Raw genomic sequence first — 22611 nt, forward strand, 5'->3', positions numbered from 1 at the left:
AACCTCTGAGCCATCTCTCCAGCCCATTTTTTTTAAAATAATATTTTTATTAGTTATCTGGAAATTTCACATCATGAACCCTGATCATATTCACTTCCCAGTCTTCCCAAGTCCACCCCTACACTTGTGACCCTCTCCTGAAAAAAGGTCCAATTTGTGTTGCCCATATACTCACTGGAGTATGGCCAAACCCCCATAAAGACAACTAAGTCCTTCCCTACCCCCACCCCTGCCAGAAATCATCAGTTGTGGAAAGTTAACTCTTTAGCATCCTAAATATATGGAATGCTTCACCAATTCTGTGTCATGCTTGCACAAGGGCCATGTTAATCTTCTCTGTATTGGTCCAATTTTAGTATATGTGCTGCCAAAGCAAGCAACCTGTTGAGTCTTTAGGGACTCTAAAAGTTCCCTCTGAAATTTCACAAGGCAGGCCTCTATTATCTACACTGCTCTCTACATTCTCTTCTAAGTTTCCACAAAACAGCTCATCAAGCTTTGAACACTCTATGACTTCTCTAGCTCACAGTTTCAAAGTCCTTCCTCTGGCCTTCCAAAAACACTGTCAGGTCTGTCAGCAATGTCCCACAAACCTGATACTAATTTCTGTCTTAGGGTTTCTGTTGCTGTGATAAAACACCAAAAGCAGCTTGGGTAAGAAAAGGGTTTATTTCAGCTTATAGTTCCATGTCACAGTCCATCACAAATGAAATCCGGGCAGGAACTAAAGCCAGAAGCTGAGGCCATGGAGAAGCACTTCTTACTGGCTTGCGCCCTTTTGGATTACTCAGTTTGTTTTTATTATACACCCTGGGACCACCTACCTAGAGGTTGTACCACCCAGAATGCACTGGGCCCTCCCACATTAATCATTAATTATAAGAAAATGCCTTACAGGCTGATTGAATGGAGACATTTTCTCAGTTCTGACTCTCAGATGACTCAAACAAAAACTAGCCCGGATACAGTATCTGCTTTTGGCTACAAGAAGAATTGGCTGAGCCTATTCTGATATACTGTTGCTTTTTCCTTACTCATTGTCAGTAGTTACCCTGTTAATACTATTGCTTTTTTCTTATTGGTTATCAACTGTGTACATTTTGTTGTAAGACATGGTCCTTCTTTGTATCCCTGGCTGCCTTAGAACTTGCTGTATAAACTAAGCTGACCTCAAACTTAAATTGCACATTTTTGTTTTATGATGTTAAGAGACTGAACTCAGAGCAAGAGCTGAAGCACTAAGCTATATCCCCAGCCTTGTGCTTTGTGGACTTCAGGACTCAGCCTCTTCACTGAGTGTAATTTCATCCAAGTCAAAATAGTCATCCAAATTGTGTCTATCAGGGATTCATTCCTTCTTTATTGCTATTTAATATTGCATGGTGTGGGTGAACTGTAGTTCACCCATTCATGTGTTGGAGGACATTTACTCTGCTTTCCATTTTTACTGATGAGAAATAAAGCTGCTACTCTGATAATTTATATCCTTTTGTTTTATTTACATACAATATCATATCATTTATGATTAATGGTGATCTAACTTTTTTATATGTAATGAGTGTTTTGCTTGCATGAATGTATATGTACCACATGTATACTTGGTGCCCATGGAGGTCAGAAGAGGGTATTGGATCTCCCAGGACTGGAATTATAGATGGTTGTGAGCAGCCATATTGGTGCTGGAAACTGAACTTGGGTCCTCTGCAAAAGCAAATGCTCCTAACTTTTGAGCCATCTCTCCAGCCCCAAATTAATGATAGTTTCATTTTATGCTTTATAATTTGTATATCTTTTCTTTCTTTTTCATGTCTTACTGAATTGCCTGGAGTCTTTAGTTCAATATTGAATAGAAGTGCTAATTGTGAATGTCTTTGTGTTATTTATTACCTTAGAAGAAAAAAAATTAATTAAGGTGCTTATTGAAAGGTTTTTAGTGTTTTACTTTAAATTTTATTTAGTGTTTGTTTATACATTGAGAATTTCATATATACATTAAGTGTATTTTGATCCTGTCCACAAGTTCTTCTGTATCTCATTCTGAACTCTGACCTACTGTGTATCTGAGGATAACCCTGAACTCCTGCCTCTACTTGCTAAATGCTGGGTGTATAGGCATATGCCACTGCATCCAGTTTGTGTTGCTGGGAATCAAACTCAGGGCTTCATGCATGTTAGGCAAGTACTGAACCAAGTGATCTATATATGCAGCTCTAAAGCTTAAAAATTCAAGCCTAGGGCTGGAGAGATGGCTCAGAGGTTAAGGTTGCTCTTCCAGGGATCCTGAGTCCAATTCCCAGCAACCACATGGTAGCTCACAACCATCCATAATGAGATCTGGTGCCCTCTTCTGGTCTGCAGGCATAGATGCAGATAGAATACATAATAAATAATATAAATCTTTAAAAAAATAAATCAAGCTAAAAGGACTGAGCAGTCTGAGGGACCTCAGACAGTATTCCTGGTGCACAAAAGGACCTTGTGGACACACCCTCCATGGAGGGATACTCCCTCAACCTAGAGAGTGGAGAGAAGTCCTAGTCCCTACTTCAAATGACTTGACAGATCTATATGACCCCACCTGGATAACATAGCCCTACATGTGGAATGGGGGTGGGGGGGATGAGAGGGGGGGTGGTCAGGGTGCATGTGAGGGGGGAGAGAGGGTAAGAGGGAGGGAGAGGGAACTGGGATGGACATATAAAATAAAAAAATAAATAAATAAAAAAGAATTAAAAAAAAAAAAAAAAAAAAAAAAAAAAAGACCTGCAGAACTCTAAATCAATCAATCACTCAATCAAGCTTAAGGGGCCAGAGAGATGGTACTTGCTGGCAAGCCAGATAACCTAAATTCAATCTCTGGGACCTATATGACTGCCACATGTACTGTAGTACACTCATGTCCTGCTACATACAATAAATAAATGTAGTAAATTAAGAAAAAAATCAACCCTAAGGACCTGGTAGTTTTGTCCCAATAGTAGAATATTGCTTATCATGTATAAGGCACTGGGCTTAATCATTAGCATAGACACAAATAAACAAATAAAAAGCAACCTAAAGGAGTTTTCTTGAGTCCCAGCTTTTTTGAAAGTTTATGTAGTAGCAATGGCTGTTGAAATTAATAAAACCCTCTTCATATAATGTTAAACCAACATTGCATTTGTGGAATGCACCGAACTTGATTGTTGTGTATTTTTCTTTCTTTCTTCCTTCTTTCTTTCTTTCTTTCTTTCTTTCTTTCTTTCTTTCTTTTAAAAGTTGAGTTTCTATGTATACACCTGGCTATCCTGGTACTTACTACAGAGTAAGACTATGTTAGCCTCAAAGTTGGAACTCAGAATTCAGAAATCTGTCTACCTCTGCCTTCTAAGCACTGGGATTAAAGTTGTGTAACATACCACCATGTCTAGATTTCTTTTTCTTTTCTATTGTTGAGTCTTATGCTATGGTCTTTAGTGGGATGGCTTTTAATTTCCTTTTTTTTTTGTTGTTGTTGTTTTTTTTTTTTTTGGGGGGGGGGTTGTTTAATTTTGTTTTTGAGACAGGTGTAGCTCTATTTATCCTGGAATTCACTCTTTAGACCAGGCTGACCTCAAACTCACTGAGATCCACCTGTCTCTGCCTCCCAAGTACTGGGATTAAAGGCATGCCCCACCATACCCAGTGAGTTGTATTGTTTTCTTTTTAAGATTTATTTATTTGTTATGTAAACAGTGTTTTGCCTGCATGTATGCCTGCAGACCAGAAGAGGGCATCAGATCTCATTATAGATGGTTGTGAGCTACCATGTGGTTGCTGGGAATTGAACTCAGGACCTCTGGGAGAGCAGCCAATTCTCTTCTCCACTGAGCCATCTCTCTAAACAAATTATATTTCTTTTGATGGTCATGTGGACTAATATTTTCTTCCTGCCAGTTTAGATAATCTTTAAAAATATTTTTTATTCAATTAACATTTTTTTTTCCATTTTTTTACATACCTACCACAGTTTCCCGAGATGGCTTAGGGGTTAAGAGCACTGGTTGTTTTTCCAGAGGATCCAGGTTTCAAATCCCACATGGTGGCTCAAAACTGTAATTCCAGTCCCAGGAGATCCAGCACCCTCTTCTGGTCTCCACAGGCACTACACAAACATGGTGCACAGACATTCATGCAGGCAAAACACCCATACACATAAGTAAAAAAAAAAATAAATAAATAAAAAATTGCCATTTTTGTGTTTGTGTCTATGATGCTGTGGTATACACATGGAGGTCAGAATACAACTCTGTCTAGTCACTTTTCTTTTTCTACCTTTGTATGGATTCTAGAGATGAAACTTAGGCTGTCAGGGTTGGTGGTAAGTGCCTTTATCCACTGAGCCCTGGAGTCTTCCCCCTTTTAACAGTGTTCCTTATTTGTCTAAGAATGTCTCGTGCAGCCCAGGCTGGGTTTGAGCTTTCAATGTAGCTGAGAATGAGTTTGAACTTCTGATCTTCCTGCCTCTGCTTTCCACAGACTGGGATTACTGGCATGTACCCTGGTTTATTTGATTTGTTTGTTTGTTGCTTCCCCATTTTTTTTTTTTTTTTTTTTTGGACAGAGTCTCTCTTTTATGTTGTCCTGGCTGCCCTGGAACTATGTAGACCAGGTGGCCTTGAACTCACAGTAATCCACCAGTCTCTGCCTTCCAAGTGCTGGTATTAAAGGCATGGGCCACCTTACTAGTTAATTGGAGTTTTTGAAAATTTTTTATTTTTTAAAGATGCATACAAATTGGTTATGAAGCTATTTAATTAACTTCTCATGTTTTACAAGTTAACTTGTTTATTTATTACTGTGTATTATTGTATATATGTGCGTGGTATAAGACAGTGCATACACCAGCATAAAGAGGCTGGAGGACGTTTTTTTAGACAGGTCCCTCAATGTAGCTCTGAAACTACAACTCTCATCTCAGCCGGTTCTTTCTATGCCTTTTGTTTCTGCTGGGCACACTTGAGCTAGCTCATGTTCAGTGTGATTGTGCCTGCTAACTTGCACTGCTCTCCAGACATGCTGTCCAGTTAGTGGCACTGTCACCCTGCACTTGTGTCACTGGCCTCTAGGACTCTACCTGTCTTGGGAGGGAATTTTTGCATACAGCCTTTACCTGGTCTTTCTGTCATTTCTTCTCAGTATAATCGAAAGTTATCTTTCTCATGAGAACTCTTAAAGGTGTTCCTTCCTGTCAGAAACCTGATTACTTACTAGGCGTGTTTGACCTCAGGTGATCATGTTTTTGAAGAAGAAGGAGAAGTTCATCAGCCTGATGCTGAAGCACATAGGCACCTCAGCTCTCATGGATCTGCTGCTGCGCCTGGCCAGCTGTGTGGAACCAGTTGGTCTCCGGCAAGAGGTCCTACATGTGAGTGCCAGGGAGTGTGTATGGATGTGTGGGAATACCATCTCATTCTCTATGGGAATGATTTACTAGGCCAGGCCACCTGGACCAGGAAACAGCAGCTGCCCAGCCCCAAGCTCTTCACCCAGTCCCTAAGCACCATCTGTTGCTATCTATACTTTTGTCCTGCTCTAGCCCATTCAGAAACAAAGAGCAGAGGTTCCTTCTCCCCCAACACATGGCCCCTTTTTCTCTCCTGCCCTTTCCCCCACGGGCCTTAGAACCCACACTCAGCAAGGTGTAGGCTCCAAACCCAAGTGCTGTTGTGAGGAAACTACAAGTTGACTAGTTCAGGCAGGAGTGCATCTCTCCATTTGGAGTGTGGATACTGCTGCTCTGCTGGGAAAGACACTAAGTAGTTCCTGGGAAGAGCAGGATATCCAGCCTAGAGGGTAAGCTTCTGTCTGCTGTGGATGAGGTCTTGTTTTTTCCTATTTTGAAGTCAAACAAAATAAGCAATTGGACCATTGTCCATTTCCTCCTTCTGAGAGTCAAGTGTCATTGAGCATGGTGCTACAAGCCAGTAATTCCAGCAGTTGGGAGACAGGTAAAATTGTGAGTTCCAGGCTACTAAGGGCTATGCAATGTCTCATAATATATAGGTTACCTACTCTGCCTCAAAAAATAAATAAAAGATGTGATAGTTTTTCTTTTTTCTTATTATATTTTATGTTGTTTTGTTGTTATCTCTTAGAAACCTGTCATTTTCTTTTTTTCTTTTAATTTTTATTCTTCTCTCATACATTATATCCTGACTGCAGTTTCCTTTCCATCCATTCCTTCCAATTCCCCCTGCTTCCCCTCGCCTCAGATTAACAACCCTTCCTCTGTTTTCCTTTAAAAAAGAGAGAGAGAGAGAGAAGGCTTCCCACATACTCCCAGGTATATCCACCGAACATGGCCTAAAAAGATACAGTAAGACTAGATACAAACCCTATATCACAGCTGGACGTAGCAACCCCGTTGCAGGAAAACGGTCCCAAGCATAGGCAAAGGAGTCAGAGACACCCCTACTCCCATTGTTAGGAACCCCACAAGAGCACCAAGCTACACATCCATAATATACATACAGAGGACTTAGCTTAGACCCATACAGGGTCCATGTTTGTCACTTTGGTTACAATCCTTCCTACCCCTCTTCTGTAGGGTTCCTCTGGCTCCACCTAGTGTTTGGCTGTGGGGGAGGGCAGTAAGGGAGGAACTGGGAGGAATAGAGGAGAAACTGTACTCAGGATACATTATATAAGAAAAGAAATTTTCAATAAAAGGGAGAAAACAAATAAAAGAATAAAAGTGGTAGTTATCTCACTCAGATTCATAACTCATTTCCTTTATGGCATTATATACAATGAATGCAGTGCACACACTGGCTGTTGTTAAGTATTTGTAGGGAGCTGATTTAGTTACTTTCTATTGCTCATTTAGTCAGGGTTCTCTAGAGTAACAGAACGCATAGAATGAATCTCTTTATACATATATATGTGTGTATATATGTGTGTGTATGTAGAAAGGTGATTTATTAGAATGACTTAACAGGCTGTGGTCCAGCTAACCCAACAGTGAATGACTATGAATAAGAATCCAGTAGCTGTTCATTCCATGAGGCTGGATGTCTCAACTGGTCTTCAGTGTACACTGGAATCCTGAAGAAGTAGGCTCTAATGCCAGTGAAGGAATGGACTTGGTAGGGAGTTGAGAACAAGCAGGCAAAGAGGGGGAGAGCTTCCTTCATCTGTGTCCTTTTTATGTGGGCTGCCAGCAGTAGATGTGGCCCAGGTTAGAGGTAGGTCTTCCCACCTCAGAAAGTCTGGATTAAAGATGTGTCTTCCCACCTCAGATGCAGACTAGAAGTGGATCTTCCCATTTCAAACTAAGCAAAATGTCTTCACAGGTGTGCCCCATTTTTGGGTTTTAGTTAATTCCAGATGTAGTCAAGTTGACAACCAAGAATAACCATTACAAATACCATGACCGAGGCAACTCCTCCCTCCCTCTTTCTCTTCTCCCTTTTTCTCTCCCTCCTTCCCTCCCCCCTCCCTTCCTTCTTTCCTTCTTTCCTTTCTGCTTGTTTGTCTTTGTTTTTAAAAGGTTTGTCTATGTGTAGTTCTGGGTGGCCCAGAACTAGCTCTGTAGACCAGACAGGGAGCCACCTGGTTCTGCCCCCTTGTGCTAGGATTAAAGGTGTGTTCCACTGCACTTAGCCTAACCAAGGAAATTTAAAAGAAAGCATTTAATTTGGCATGATGGTGGGACAAAGACACAGTGGCAGAAATGGTTCAGGGCTCACATTTTGAACCATTAGTAGAAGGCAGTGAGAGCCCTGGGAATTACAAGAGTCTTTTGAAACCTCAAACCCACTCCCAGTAACACCCTCCTCCGACAAAGCCACACCGCCTAATCCTTTCCAAACAGTTCCACCAACTGGGGACCAAGTATTCGAGCATAAGATCCTATGGAGGCCACAGAAGACTACATAGCCTTTCATCTTTCATCTTTCACTTGTGCTCCTCATTCACATTGTAAAGCATCCCTGTGGGGCATTTCACCTCTGTGTGAGGAGTCTCAAGTGCAAAGCACAATGTGCACTAGTGGAGCCAGCCTGTCAGCTCTGCCTGCCATCATTTCACTGCGTCTCCAGTGCCCTGGACCTCAGACAGTGTGAGCTTTGACCCTTACAGTTCCTGCTACCACAACTCAGTCCTTCTGCCCTTCCAGATCCTAAGAAGGTCCTGATACCATAGGGAACTGAGATTTGTCTCACTTTCACATCTGGCTGGCTTCTGCACTCCATTCTGTTCATTGTGCACTTTAGGTTCAGAAACGATGTGTCTTGAAAGTGGAGAGAGTATGCACTATTAAGACAGATGGACAGTGGCCCACCCACTTAAACTCTTTGGGTCGTTCCCCAGGTTTACTGCATCATTTTGGTTCTTCTTGGGTCTAGACAGGCATGTCAGAGTCTATCCAGGAGACCTGGGCACATGAGTCTCTGCTGTTTCAAAGGACTGTCTTCATTTGGTTAGCTATGAGCAGATACTGAACTGGACTTCTCTCTTTCTCTTTTTTTAGTGGCTTAATGAAGAGAAAATCATCCAGAGACTTGTGGAATTGATCCATCCCCATCAGGATGAAGATGTGAGTGTAAAGCCCAGCCTTCCTAGGCTGTTGGAACACATGCTGCTGTGTGAAGGGAACAAGCACTCTTTCCTTTGAAGAGGACCATTAGATACTTTTTTCTCTAATGTCTAGGCAATTTTGTTTTTACTAAAAATAAATGGTGGTGCACGCCTTTTATCCAAGCGTTTGAGAGGTAGAGGTAGTTGGATCTCTATGAGTTCAAGACTATCCTTAGTTCCAGGACTGCCAGGGCTACATAATGAGAACATACCTCCAAAAAAGTTAAAAGAGGAAAAAAATACTATAAATATATATATGTATATGTATGTGTATATATATATATGCACATATATATATATATACACACACCATATACATGTATATATGTATGTGTGCATGTATATGTACACTATATGCATATATTATTTCATATATGTGTATAATAAAACAGTTGGAACAGGGTCTTTTACTTAACCATGGCTGAATGACAAGTCATGCTGTAGCTGAGTTGTTTGTAACAAGTGCCTTTTTTTTTTTTTAAACTCTTATCATTATTGGTTTCCCTGGTCAAGGATCTGGCCATGGTTTGTTGACTCCTCTTCTCAGGGTCTCTCACAAGATTACAGTCATTTCAGGACTCAAAGAAGACCCACTTTCCTAGTCACAGGTAGCTTAGCAGCATTCAGTTCCTCAGAGGCTGCTAATCCAGGTAACTCCTCAGTTCTGTTCAAGGTGGGCTTCTGAGTGGACAGCAGGGCTCACACTAAGGTAGCTGGCTTTGAGGAGTGAGCTGGACCTACACCAGACTTCTTTAAATTCAGCCTAGAAATGATGGCCTTCCCTCTAATGCAGGGATTCTCAACCTTCCTAAAGCTATGACCTTTTAATACAGTTCCTCATGTTGTAATGACCCCCAACCATAAAATTATTTTGTTGCTACTTCAAAACTGTAATTTTGCTATGGTTATAAATAGTAATGTGATTCTGATATGCAGAATGTGGCCCCTTAAAGGGTCAGGACTCCAGGTTGAGAACCACTGCTCTAGTGCACTCTGCACTTTAGACTTGAACATCCAGGTCTAGCCTGCATTCAAGGACATAGACTTAAAAGGGCATGAATACCAGGAGGGCCCTTCTTGAAGCTTTCCTAGAGGCATATAATGTAATCATAAAAAGAAAAGCCAACTCCCACTCAATATCTCCTACTAAACTCTCAGTATACAAGACTTTCTGATGTAAGTGAGGAGTCAGGCTAAGCAGTCAGTTCTCAGAAAACACCAGCCTGACACCCTATAATTCACCTCTGACACTTGTTATATAGTAGCAAATGGCATAAGTTTGAGGGCTTAGTCACCAAGACTACTACACCTGCTGCTTCCTTATATCTGTGCTTCTGATTGGCCAGCTAGACCTTGAACTCTCTATACACTCTTCCTTAGGTACAAATAATTTATTGCTTTTTCTGGTTTATTATGATACAAAGAGGTGCCTAATATAATGGGTAGAAGAAAGGATGTGGGGCTTCTTGTCTTTCCAAGTGTACTGCCCTGCAGGAACCTGCACATTTTGCTGTTCAGAAACTCCCCAAATCCAGTCTTTCTAAGGTTGTTTTGTTATTGTTGTTGAGACTTAACTGCATAGATTTGGCGAGGAAAACCCAGCAAGACCTGTCTATCCAGGTTCTTCTTGGATTCTGTGAATCATTACCTACCTACTCCAGGTCATGGAACAGGAGCCAGTTGGCATGAGGAGGACATTATAACATTATACTATCAGAGTAGACTATGAAGCAGGAACTGTGGACAAAGAGCAAAAAATAGGTGTCAACATATCACAGGTGTTTTGAGTCATCTTCATCCTCCCTACAGTAATCACTGTTGAGAGCTTGAGTCATATCCTAGTAAGGACTTCGTTATGTATTGTAAATATTTGCACACACAGCCAGGCAGTGTAGTGTGCTCCTTTAATCCCAGCACTTGGGAGGCAGAGGTGGGTGGATCTCAGCGAGTTTGAGGCCAGCCCAGTCTACAAAGTGAGGTCCAAGACAGCCAGGACTATTAGACAAAGAAACCCTGCCTCAAAAAACCAAAAAGAAAAAGAAAAAAAGAAATTGTACACACTTGTCTTCAGTCAATAATTGGCATGTGTCCAAAGTCTTCACTGCTGCCTGACCACTTGTTTTGGCCCCTTCTGTCCATTGAGCCTACCAAACAGCTGGGAGAAAAACTGTTGAAGTGTAGAGATTTTACTGTTAGTGTCCCAAAAGGTAGATCCTACCAGTGGTGTGACTGTTGTAGGGTGACTGGCCTGGTCCTAAAGGTAAGCTTAAGGTCACAGAGCCAACCTGGTTGCTTTAATTTTTTCCTGAAAGCCTTGCAAGTGGCTTCTTTTTTTTTTTTTTAATCTCAGTTTTTCTGCTGTGAGAGATATGGGACAGATCAAGCAGTTTCTTGATTACTTTGATCTCCACCTACAAGTGCTCTTAGCAAGCACATGTTCAAGTTGGGGGTGTGGGGTCAGAATTGATTTTTCCTAGGAATGTTGAGTTCTCATTTTTCTTCAGCAGCTTATCCTGCTTCCTCAGCCCATGGGGCTAATTGTAAATAACAGTGACTGCTTAATATTAAATTTAAAACACAGAATAACATGGTTACATATTTAATACATATTAGAATGTGAATCAAAAGTGTAGAATAGCCACAAAGGCATATAAAATACTTGGCTATGTTGGGCCCTGTTTTTAATTCCTGGGGATGGGTTCAGTATATCTTAAAAAAATCTAGCTGGATCCATATCTTGATAATGGACAAAGACACATGTCACTTCCTTATCTTTTCATTTTGTTTTGTTTTTTGAGACAGGGTTTCTCTGTAGCTTTGGAGGCTGTCCTGGCACTTGCTCTATAGATCAAGCTGGTCTCAAACTCATAGAGTTTTGCCTCTGCCTCCGGAGTGCTGGAATTATAGGTGTGCGCCACCACTGCCTGACCACACTCCACTTTCAAATGAACCATTTCAGGAGTCTTAATAGAAAATTGGTTCATAAAAATTGCAAATATATTAGCAGGGTTCACTTGGCTAATGGGTGTCTTTTGCTGAGGGGACCTGTTTCCCTTGTCTTTTCAGAGGCAGTCCAATGCTTCTCAGGCACTCTGTGACATCATCAGGCTGGGCAGAGATCAGAGCAATCAACTGCAGGAGGCTGTGGAGCCAGACCCCCTCCTCATAACACTGGAGTCGTGAGTGATAGTGGGCCATGGTATGGTGGGCCCCACTGAATCATGGGCATGTCTTGGAACCTGTTCTGAACACAGAAAATGACACTGCCATCTCTAACCCAGAGCCCAGAAGGGGTATCACTGGGAGCCCTGGTAGTCCAGACAGTTGGGACCAGTACCTATCTTTGACCCTGAACAAAGCCAGAATGCGGTCCCACCTGGCTCATGGTGCTGTAGTGTCCTCTGGGGAAGAGAGTGTCCTTTGCATGATGTCTTTGTGTCTGTTCTGCCAGGCAGTAACCTCTACATATATGTTCAACAGGCAGGACTGTGTGGAGCAGCTTCTGAAGAACATGTTTGATGGGGATCAGATGGAGAGCTGCCTGGTCAGTGGGATGCAGGTGCTGCTTGCCTTGCTGGAGCCAAGGCGTGTTGGGTGAGCCTTTCCCTTGAAAAGCAGCATACATTGTCCCTATGCCACAGATGGGTGTCTAGGAGGAGCCAGGAAATGCTCTATTTTTAATTTTGGTTGTACAAATTATAACATGGATAGACATCCTGGTTGAAAGGTCTCCATTGCAGCTGTAGCTAGGTCCTCTTCGACCCTCACTAGCAGGCAGTTTCACCCTAGCCTGCTGGCATTCAACTATTACCAGTTGCAATATGTTCATAAGTGCATATGGAATACATGTGGTTTTCTCTAGGACTGCTCTGGTCGCTGTCCACAATGCATGAGTGCTTCTTGCACTTCAGCATGTATCTACTGCTTACGTGTCTGTCTCCCATGCTAGGGAAGGATGCATTCTGAGTTCATTTAACACCCACAGGTGCTAATTTCTCTGCTAAGTGTTCAATAAGACACTTTGTTTCTGGACTGTCCTTCACTTTTTTTTTTTAAATGTATTTATTTTTATGTGTATGAGTGTTTACATGTTGTGCATCATGTGGTTGCAGTGCCTATGGAGGCCAGAAGAGGGCAACAGGTGGTTGTGAGGTGCCATATAGGTATTAGAAACCAAACCCAGATTTTCTGCAAGAGCAGTAAGTGCTCTTAATCATTGAACCATTTCTCCAGCCCTTGTCCTACACTGCTTTTTCATCTGTCATGTACTATTTAAATACCCAACATGGAGTCCTAAGAAACAAAGACAACCAAAATGTGGCCCATTTCCTCCAGGAGATCATTATGGGGACAGGTGATTCAATGTGGAAAACATGTGACCTCCGAGGACAGTCTGTGTAGGCCTGGAAGATAGACATGCTGGTTAGGGAAGTGTTCTCTGAGAGGCCCCCATTAGCCAAAGATAGAGGATCCCATTGTGAGCAAAAACATAGTGCCAATTTATGGATAAAGAGGTATGAAGTTTGAAGGTTACCGTAATGGTTGTCCTCAGTATTGCTATTGGAAGCCTTCTGAGGCTAGTTATGAGAAAGCAGGAGACATGAGTTGGAGTTAAAGGTTGAATTTGTTTGGGAATGCAGGTGACTGAGAACTTTCTAGGACCCCAAATGTAAATTCTAGAAAGTGAAACTGATCCCAGGCTGGCCCTGAAATCCCAGCGACTAGATGTGGCCACAGCCACTTAAACAAAGATGATCTGATTTTACCTTGTGAACCACAGATGAAACAACAGGAGTCAGCAGCAGAGTATCTTAGCTGAGGAGCCCCCTGGAAGGCATGTCACAAAAGGAGATAGTGGAGGTGGATCTTGATATTGCTAAACACTGACCACCCCCCCAGCCTTTTCAATGGATCTTCAAGTTCCATCATTGGATTAAGGTTCTTTGCAGCCATCGAACCAACTTTGGATGTTTCTAAACTATTCTTCTATCTCATGTTGGGTGTAATATTCTAACTCTCCCTCAAGGCAATTGTCATATTTCTACATGGTGGGGAGAACTGCATTATTTCCTGGTACTAATAGCCTTGTGATTTTACGTGCATGCGCGCGCGCACGCACACACACACACACACACACACACACACACACACTTGAAAATGACAAGAAATTGGGTAAATCTCTTTCCAAAACTACCTCAGTACATCAATATTAATGTATTGCCTAAAAATACTTTGCAACTAGAATATGAATTTCTTTAACAAATCCAGAAAGTCTAGAACACTTTTTAAAAATTATTTTACTTATTTATATTTTTTGGCCAGGCAGTGGTGGCACATGCCTTTAATCCCAGCACTCAGGAGGCAGAGGTGGGCGGATCTCTGTGAGTTCCAGACCAGCCTGGTCTACAAGAGCTAGTTCTAGGACAGTCTCCAAAGCCACAGAGAAACCCTGTCTCAACCCCCCCGATATATATATATATATATATCATATTAGAGGTTTATTTATTCATTATATATACAGTATTCTGCTTGCATGTATGCCTGCAGGCCAGAAGAGGGCAGCAGATCTCATCACAGATGGTTGTGAGCCACCATGTGGTTGCTGGAAATTGAACTCAGGACCTCTGGAAGAACAACCAATGCTCTTAATCTCTAAGCCATCTCCCCAGCCCCAATCTATTTTATGTGCACATTTATCTGTGTGAGAATGTCAGATCCCCTGGAACTGGAGTTACCAACAGTTGCGAGCTGCCATGTGGGTGTTGGGAATTGAACCTGGGTCCTCTGGGAGAGCCGCTAGTGCTCTTAAATGCTGAGGCATCTCTCCAGCCCCCTAGACCACTTCTGAAAGCCAAACTCAGCCCTGCATGTGATGGAGGAACAATGTAATATTTAGAAAAACAGAAATAGAAGTAGGTATGGTGGCCTGTGTCTTTAAATCACTCCCTTGCCCTGTGGCTTTTGGATTTTACCCATAAGTGTTTTGCTAAGGGTTTGAGAACCTTTCTCTTCCCAGTACATTGGTCACCAGAAAATGTGTAGAAGTCCTGAGTAATGTCTCTTTTCAGATTTGTCTTTGGGAAACCCAACAAGAGCTTTTGGGAGATACTGGGCAGAGTGTTGACAAGGTGAAGGGGAGTGCAAGGACACAGTACAATGCCAAGGCTTTGCTGCTGTCTTTACCCACAGAACAGAAGGCTTGGCGGACTCCTTTTCTCAGGGACTGGAAAGGTCATACTCCGTCAACAGCAGCATCTTGCATGGCATCGAGCCATGGCTGAAGAACTTCCATCAGCTTCTGCTCCACCCGCCAAAGGTAAATGACTGAGAGATTGTTAGGGACATTGAGAGACATATGGTGGTGTAATGTACAGGATAAGGCAGAGTATGGAGTTAAGTGTGCTTTGATGCTGCCCTTCAAGATGCTAACTGGAGAACCAACCACTGGGCAGATGTTAAAATATGCTGCTACCTAGGAATACCCATATTGACTGTACTAGGAGAGGCCTGGGAGTGTGACATTTGCATACTCCCCAGGTAACTAAGCCTCTGGTTTGGGGCACACCTAGCCAAGGGTGGCTCAGTTCCTAGGGGCCAAGATCCCAGGTGAGCCCTTTGTTCAATCGAGGGTGAAGTTTACCAAGGTCTCAACTGTCTCCTGCCTACCAGGTCTTCTTCTCTGGCACCTGGGCCTCACATTGCAGTCCTTTCCCATATACAGTTCCACTCTTTTCCTAGAAAACCACCTTACTTACAGACTTGTTTTCTGTCTTATTCCCCACCACCACACACACACATTTATGGAGGCAAGAACTCTGTTTTGTCAGCCTTTAATTTTCAGTTTATGGAAAAGGGGACAGAGAAGGATCAGAGAATTCCTGAATCCAATCTAATGAAGCAAGCTTGGGGCCAGTGAGATGGCTAAATGGGTAAATGCTTTCTATGTGAGCCTCGGGACCTGAGTTTGATTTCTGGGAATTGAATAAATGTGAAAGGAAAGAATCAGTTCCACAAAGTTTCCCTCTGACCCTCACACATGTACTGTGGCATACAAGTGCCAGGAGCATGCACAAATACACATAGTGCACACATAAGCACATACATAATATACACACATGAACACATTTCTTTTTTTTAAACTGGGAAAAAAACTATACTGCTAATGAGATAAGCTCTTAGCTCAGAATCCCCCAAAGAATTCTATGGGATACACAGACAAGCATCATGTCCATGTTTGCCGTCAGATTGGTATTGCTAGCTTCATCATAAACACTGGACATATTACATATGCCATAGTAGTGGTCCTTTGACCTAGTAGGCCCAGGCAGAAGAGTCCCTGGGCTTCCTAAGGTCTTTGGTCCCCTTATCCATTCTTTTTGACCATGATGGGAGAAGAGAGTCCTTCATCCTGTGGATTTCTTCACTTCTTCTTGCAGGAAGCCCTGTCTTGATCACACCCTATCTCCAGGCCAGGCATATCATAGGTGAGTGGCATTGTTTGTTATAAGACTCCAACTGGGTGGTGCCTCCTGTGTTTGCAGAAAAAAGCAATCCTGACCACTATTGGCGTACTAGAAGAGCCCCTGGGGAATGCTCGTCTTCATGGTGCACGCCTCATGGCTGCACTGCTGCACACAAATACGCCCAGCATCAACCAGGAGCTCTGCCGGCTCAACACCATGGACTTACTGCTGGTGAGTCAGCACCATAGCTCTGATTGTCTGTATGTGCCATGCAGTCTGCAGTTGAACATGGAGGTGGGTGAGACCCACTGGGCAGGGTTCAGCGGGCAGGCACTTCAGCATCTTGGCAAGGAGAGGTGCTGAGCACACTGAGCAACACAGGGATGTGACTCAGTCTTAGGTTCACAGTAGCCTGAATCATAAGAACTTCCCTGATGGCAGAGGACAGGCATCTGGTCAAAGTGTCCTGAGAGGTGGATCTCTGAGTTCAAGGCCAGCCTGGTCTACATAGTGAATTCCAGGTCAGACAGAACTACATAGTAAGACCCTGCCTTAAAATAAACAAACAGAAGGCCATTGTCTTTTATAGTAGATCCTTGTGGCTCTTACCACATCTAGTAGGAAATGTTCCTCCATCAGTAGAAGCTACCCAGTGGCCTGTGGGTTACTTTTTTTTTTTTTTTTTTTTTGTCTTTTGGTGTTTGTTTGTTTGGTTGGTTTCAGTTTTTGAAACAAGATATCTTTGTGTAGCCTTGGCTGGCCTCCCATGAATTTAGGATTAAAGGCATGTATCACCATGTCTGGCTAGAATGCTGTAGATTTCTGATGAGAGGGATGTGCTCTTGCCTATACTGGCTCTGGGCAGCAGGTGCTACTATAGAGAGGTTGTGGCGGGAAGATATGGACAGGGAAGATGCATTGCCCTGCATGGGTACTGTAGACATACACAGTCTTTTCTGGCATGCCCTGCAGCCTCTATTCTCAGAAAGCAGGAAGCTCCCTCAAATATGGCACTGTGGTATCAAATACACTCTAGAGATAGTGGGCTACATGAGACTCTCTCTCTCTCTCTCTCTCTCTCTCTCTCTCCCTCCCCCTCCCTCCCCCCTTTCTCTCTCCCCCCCTTTCTCTCTCGAGCGAGCACACACACACCAAAAGTTACTTGGCACTGCTACAACAGATCTCAGCTTGTATCAGGGGTATGTTTATAAAAGGCTCATTTTCTTTTTCTTTCCAAAACAATTTTATCTGAATTTTTAAAGGCATGTGCTTACTTGTTTCTTTTCTTTTTTTGTTTTTTATTTTGTTTTTTGAGACAGGGTTTCTCTATATTGCTTTGGAACCTGTCCTGGAACTCTGCTCCCTCTGTAGAAGCTGGCTCAAACTCACAGAGATCCACCTGCCTCTGCCTCCTGAGTGCTGGTATTAAAGGCATGCACCACCAACACCCATCTTTCTTGTTTCTTAAGACAGGGTCTCATTATGTAGCTCTGGGTTGCCTGGAACTTATTAAGTACACCAGGCTCGCCTTGGATTCAGTGATTCTTCTGCCTCTGCCTTCCAAGTGCTGGGATTACAGGTGTGTGCTACCACACTTGGCTCCACCTTACTTTTTGAGACAGGGTCTCTTACTGAATGTGGAACTTGCTGATTTAGCTAGTGGTTGGCCAGCAAGCCTCTCATCTTCATCTCTCTAGTGCTGAGATTACAGGTGTGCATGACTTGTACATAGACACTGAAGATTGAACTCGGGTCTCTAATGCTTGTATGGCAAGTACTTAGCCATTTTCCTAGCCCTTGCTTACTTACTTTTGGTTCTCTGGTCCTTGGATTAGACCCTAAGTAAGTACTCCATCATCAAGCTACCCTATAGATCTTATATATCATTCACTTATTTATTCATTTATTCTTTCACTCAGCAATTCTAGGAACTGAATCCAGGGGCTTGCATATGTTGGACAAGCACTCTACCACTGAAATATATGGCCAACCATAGTTTGTTTGTTTTTGTTTTTGGTGGGGGGGGTTTCTGCCTCCTGAGTGCTGGGATTAAAAGTATGCGCCACTGTGCCTCATTTTTTTCCTTCACATTCATTTTGTATTTATTGTGGGGGGAATGGTGTGTGTGTGTGTGTGTGTGTGTGTGTGTGTGTGTGTGTGTGTGTGTGTATGCTTGCATGTACATTCACAAATGCCATAGTATGCATGTGGAAGTCAGACAACTTGCAAGAATAAGTTTCTCTTGCCATGTGAATCCTAGAAATTAAATTGTGGTGTGTAAGTTTTGGCAATAAGCATTACCCATTGAACTATCTACTTGTCCCCACTTTAAGGAAATCATTAAGCAGAGAAACTGGAAAGCTTGTGCATTGTATACTCTTGGTGGGACTGCAAAACAATATATCTGCTTTGGAAAAGTTTGGTAGTTCCTCAACATGTTAACTGTAGAACTGTCATGAGATCTTGTATATCCACTCAAGGTATGCATCTGAAGACCTTAACCACTCAAGGTCACAACAGCATTCTTCACCACAGCAAAAAGTGTAAGCAGTCCTAGCACCTGCAGACAGATGAATGATTAAACTATATATATATATATATATATGATTATAAACTCTTCAGCTTTAAAAAGAAAGGGCATCCTGACACATGCTACAGTGGAAATGAACCTTGAGGCCACTGTGCTCAGTGACATCTGCCAGTCACAAAAAAAGCAATCTATGCTCCCACCTAGACACATAATGTCCTGGAGTAGTCAAATTCAAAGACAGAAAGAATGGAAGTTGCCAGGGGCTAGGCAGAAGGCAGAATGGGGAGTTAATGTTTAATGTTTGGGGAGGGGAGAAAATTTTGAGATAGATAGCTAAAAAGTGAGTAATACCACCAAATTGTACATGTAAAAACAATTAACATGAGAACTAGCAATGGTGTGCATGCCTACCATCCTAGTACTTGGGAGGCTAATGACAGTATAGACAAAGTGATGTCCATCATGGCCTAGCCCATAACGGGCAAAGTGATCTTTATGATAATGTAACTCATGTTGGTGCATGGTGTTTTCAGGCACAAAACAGATAAAAAGTCTTCTGTAGTTTTGTTTGATCTATATAAAATCTGTGGAAAAAATCTTAACCAAATGAAATAAAGGCTCCATTGTATAGTTGCAAAAGGGAATCTCAGCCTGTGAACTAATTTCCAGACTTGAGACAGTTTGCAGACCCAGAACTCCTTGAATGAAGGAACAACCAGGTTCCCCTGAGGAAAGGGCCTTGGTAAAATAAATAAAATTTTACTGTTAGCCTATCTCTAGTCCTTTTCCAGAAGCATCTACAGCTTTTTATAAGGGTAACTGTACACTGAAGAACAGGAAATAAGCAGAGTTTCTCAGCCTATTAGATACTGAATCTGCATTGATGATGATTCCAGGACATCCCAAGAAACATTTGGCCCCGAAGCTTAGAGAGGTTATAGAGTTTTGGTTGATATCTGACTCTCAATACATCCAGTGGGTCCCAGAACTCATCCTGTAGTTATTTCCTCTGTTCCAGAATGCATAATTGGGATAAATATACTTGGTTCCATGACCTGTGTGGTAAAGGCTACTATGGTTGTAAAGGCTAAATGGAAACCTTCAGAGTTGACTCTGCCAAGGAAAAGAGTGAATAAAAACCAGCCTCACATCCCTGGAGGAATTGCAGAAATCCATGCCACCATCAAGGACTTGAAAAATGCAGGGTGGGGATTCCCCCTTTACCCCTCCTATCTGACCAGTGCAGAAGACAGATGGATAGTGGAGAATGACAGTTGGCCATCGAAAACTCAATCAAATAGTAACTCCAGTTGCAGCTACTGTACCAGATGTGGTGTCCTTACTTGGGCAGATTAACACATCTGATGCAGCTATTGACTTAGGAAATGCTTTTTTTCCCCCTTCAGTATCTATTCATATGGATCACCAGAAGCAATTTGCTCTCAGTTAGCAAGGCTAGCAGTATATCTTTACAGTTTCATCTAAAGGATATATTAACTCTCCAGCCCTGTGTTACAGTTTAGTTTAAGGGATCTGTCTCTTCCACAAAAATATCACATTGGTTCACTGTATTGATGACAATATGTAGACTGGATCAAGAGAGCAGGAGGTAGCAGCCACTTTGGACTTGTTGGTAACACAAATGAGTATCAGAGAATGAGAGCTAAATCCAGCCAAAATTCAAGGGCCTTCTACCTCAGTGGAAACCTTAGGGGTCCAGTGGTGAGAGCATGCAGAGATACTCCTTCTAAGGTGAAGGATAAGTTATTGCACCTGGCCCCTCCCACCACCAGGAAATAAGCACAATGCTTAGTGGGCCTGTTTGGATTCTGGAGACAGGACATTCCCCACTTGGATGTGTTACTCTGGCCTATATACTAAGTGGCTCAGAAAGGAATGCTGTTTGGAGCCTTTGGCAGGGACCTATAGGTGAATCCCAGAAAAGTCCTTTGGGATTTTGGAGCAAGGCTCTACCATCATCTGCAGTCAACTATTCTCCCTTTAAGAGGAGAGACAGCTCTTCACCTGCTATTGGGCCATAGTGGAAACTGAATGTTTAACAGTGGGCCACCAAGTTACCATGTGACCTGAACTGCCCATCATGAATTGGGTGTTATCAGACCCACAAAGTCATAAAGTAAGACATGCATAGCATCACTTTATTATCAAATGGAAATTGTATGTATGTTATTGGCCTCGAGCAGGCACAAGCAAGTTACATGAAGAAGTTGTCCAAATGCTTAGTTTTTCTCCTATCACAATGTTGTCTGCTTCCAAGCATGCACCTGTAGCCTCACAGTATGCACCTGGCTTACTGATGATTCTGTACATTATGCAGCCACTGCCCAGAAGTGAACAGCTGCAGCATTACACCTTTCTGGAACAACCCCGAAAGACTAGTGAAGGGAAATCTTCACAATGGACAAAGCTTCAGGTAGCACACATGGTTATACATATTGTTTCGAAGGAGAAATGACCAGATGTTTACTTGATTCATGGGCTGTAGCCAGTAGATTGACTGGATGGTCAGGAACTTGGAGAGAGCATCATTAGGAAACTGGTGAGAAAGGTATTTGAGAAAGAAGTATGTGGATAGATCTCTCCAAATGGACAAAGAATGTGAAGATTCTTGTGTCCCATGTAAACGCTCATCAAAAGGTGACTTCAGCTGAGGAGTTCAGTAATCAAGTAGATAGAATGACCTATTCTGTGGACAGTCAGTCCTTTCCCCCGTCATTCCTCTCATTGCCCAGAGATTGAAAAAAGTGGCCGTGGTAGCAGAGATGGGGGTTATACATGGGCTTGACAACATGGGCTATCACTCCCCAAGGCTGACCTGGCTAAAGCTGCTGCTGAGCACCAGGTCTGCCAATAGTAGAGACTAACATTGAGCCCCAGATAGGGCACCATTCTCTGCAGTATCCAGCCAGTGACCTGGTGGCAGGTTGACTACAATGAACCACTTTCTCTGGGAAAGACAACACTTTGTCCTTACTGGAATAGATACTTATTCTGATTATGCATTTGCCTTTCCTGCATGTAATACTTCTGCCAAAACCACCATCCGTGGACTTAGAGAATGTCTTATCTGCCATTATGGAACTCCATATAGTATTGCTTCTGACCAAGGAATTCACTTCACAGTCAGAGAAGTGTGACAGTGGGCCCATGATCATGGAATATACTGGTCTTACCATGTTCTCACTGCCCTGAAGCAGCTGGCCTGGTAAAAAGATGGAACGGCCATTTGAAGACCAATTAGATGGCAGCAGCCTAAAGGGCTGGGGCAGGGTTCCCTAGAAGATAGTATATGCTTAGAATCAGTGTCCAATATATAGTATGGGTTTCCTTACTATCACAAGGATCCATGGGTCCAGAAACCAAGGGGTGGAAAAAGGTATGGTTCCACTCATTATCAGTCACCCACAGCCATCCATTAGTAAATTTTTAGCTTCCTTGAATTCTGCTGGACTAAAAGTTTTAGTTCCAGAATTGAGAGTGTTCCTGCCAGGAGCCACAACAAACATTCCATTAAACTGGATGTTCAGATTTCCCCCTGATCACTTTGGCTTCTAATGTCCTTAAGCCAACAGGCTAAGGAAGGAATAACAGTGTTATGAGGGGTGATTGATCCAGATTACCATGGGGAAATTGGATTGCTTCTCCACAGTGGAGGTAAGAAGGATTGTGCCTGGAGTACAGGAGATTCTTTAGGGCATCTCTTGGTGTTACTGTGCCCTGTGATTAAAGTCAATGGGAAACTACAACCTCATCCCAGGAAGGATGACAAAGGGTACAGACCCTTCAGGAATGAAGGTGTGGGTCACTCCTCCAAGAAAAGAGATAAAACTTGCTGAGGTTCTTGCTGACAGTGGAGGAAATGTAGAATGGGTAGTAGAGGAAAGTACCAGCTAAAGTCACATAGCCAGTTACAGAAACAATTACAATTGACACGAGTGTTTCTGTTTTGTTAGGAATGTGTTTGTATAGATACTTGCGTTTTCTTTTCTCTATTTCTTT

At 42.6% G+C, this 22611-nt stretch overlaps 1 protein-coding gene and 1 non-coding gene across 9 annotated transcripts in view; one reads left to right on the top strand and one right to left on the bottom strand.

Annotated features, from left to right (window-relative positions):
• Positions 1 to 22611, top strand: part of Ppp6r2 (protein phosphatase 6 regulatory subunit 2) — an 83163-nt gene that overhangs the window by 43566 nt on the left and 16986 nt on the right. For all 8 annotated transcript variants that reach the window (XM_051189625.1, XM_051189628.1, XM_051189627.1 and 5 more), the window contains 6 exons: positions 5249 to 5386; positions 8492 to 8557; positions 11665 to 11777; positions 12079 to 12192; positions 14788 to 14914; positions 16140 to 16292. In XM_051189625.1, the coding sequence (XP_051045582.1) occupies positions 5249 to 5386; positions 8492 to 8557; positions 11665 to 11777; positions 12079 to 12192; positions 14788 to 14914; positions 16140 to 16292 (711 nt within the window). The remainder of the gene's footprint in view (positions 1 to 5248; positions 5387 to 8491; positions 8558 to 11664; positions 11778 to 12078; positions 12193 to 14787; positions 14915 to 16139; positions 16293 to 22611) is intronic.
• On the bottom strand, positions 275 to 376 carry LOC127226241 (U6 spliceosomal RNA). Its single transcript, XR_007834856.1, has one exon. It is a non-coding gene; the product is annotated as a U6 spliceosomal RNA (small nuclear RNA).

This window comes from Phodopus roborovskii, unplaced genomic scaffold, assembly GCF_943737965.1.
Source record: "Phodopus roborovskii unplaced genomic scaffold, PHOROB, whole genome shotgun sequence".
NCBI lineage: Eukaryota > Metazoa > Chordata > Mammalia > Rodentia > Cricetidae > Phodopus > Phodopus roborovskii.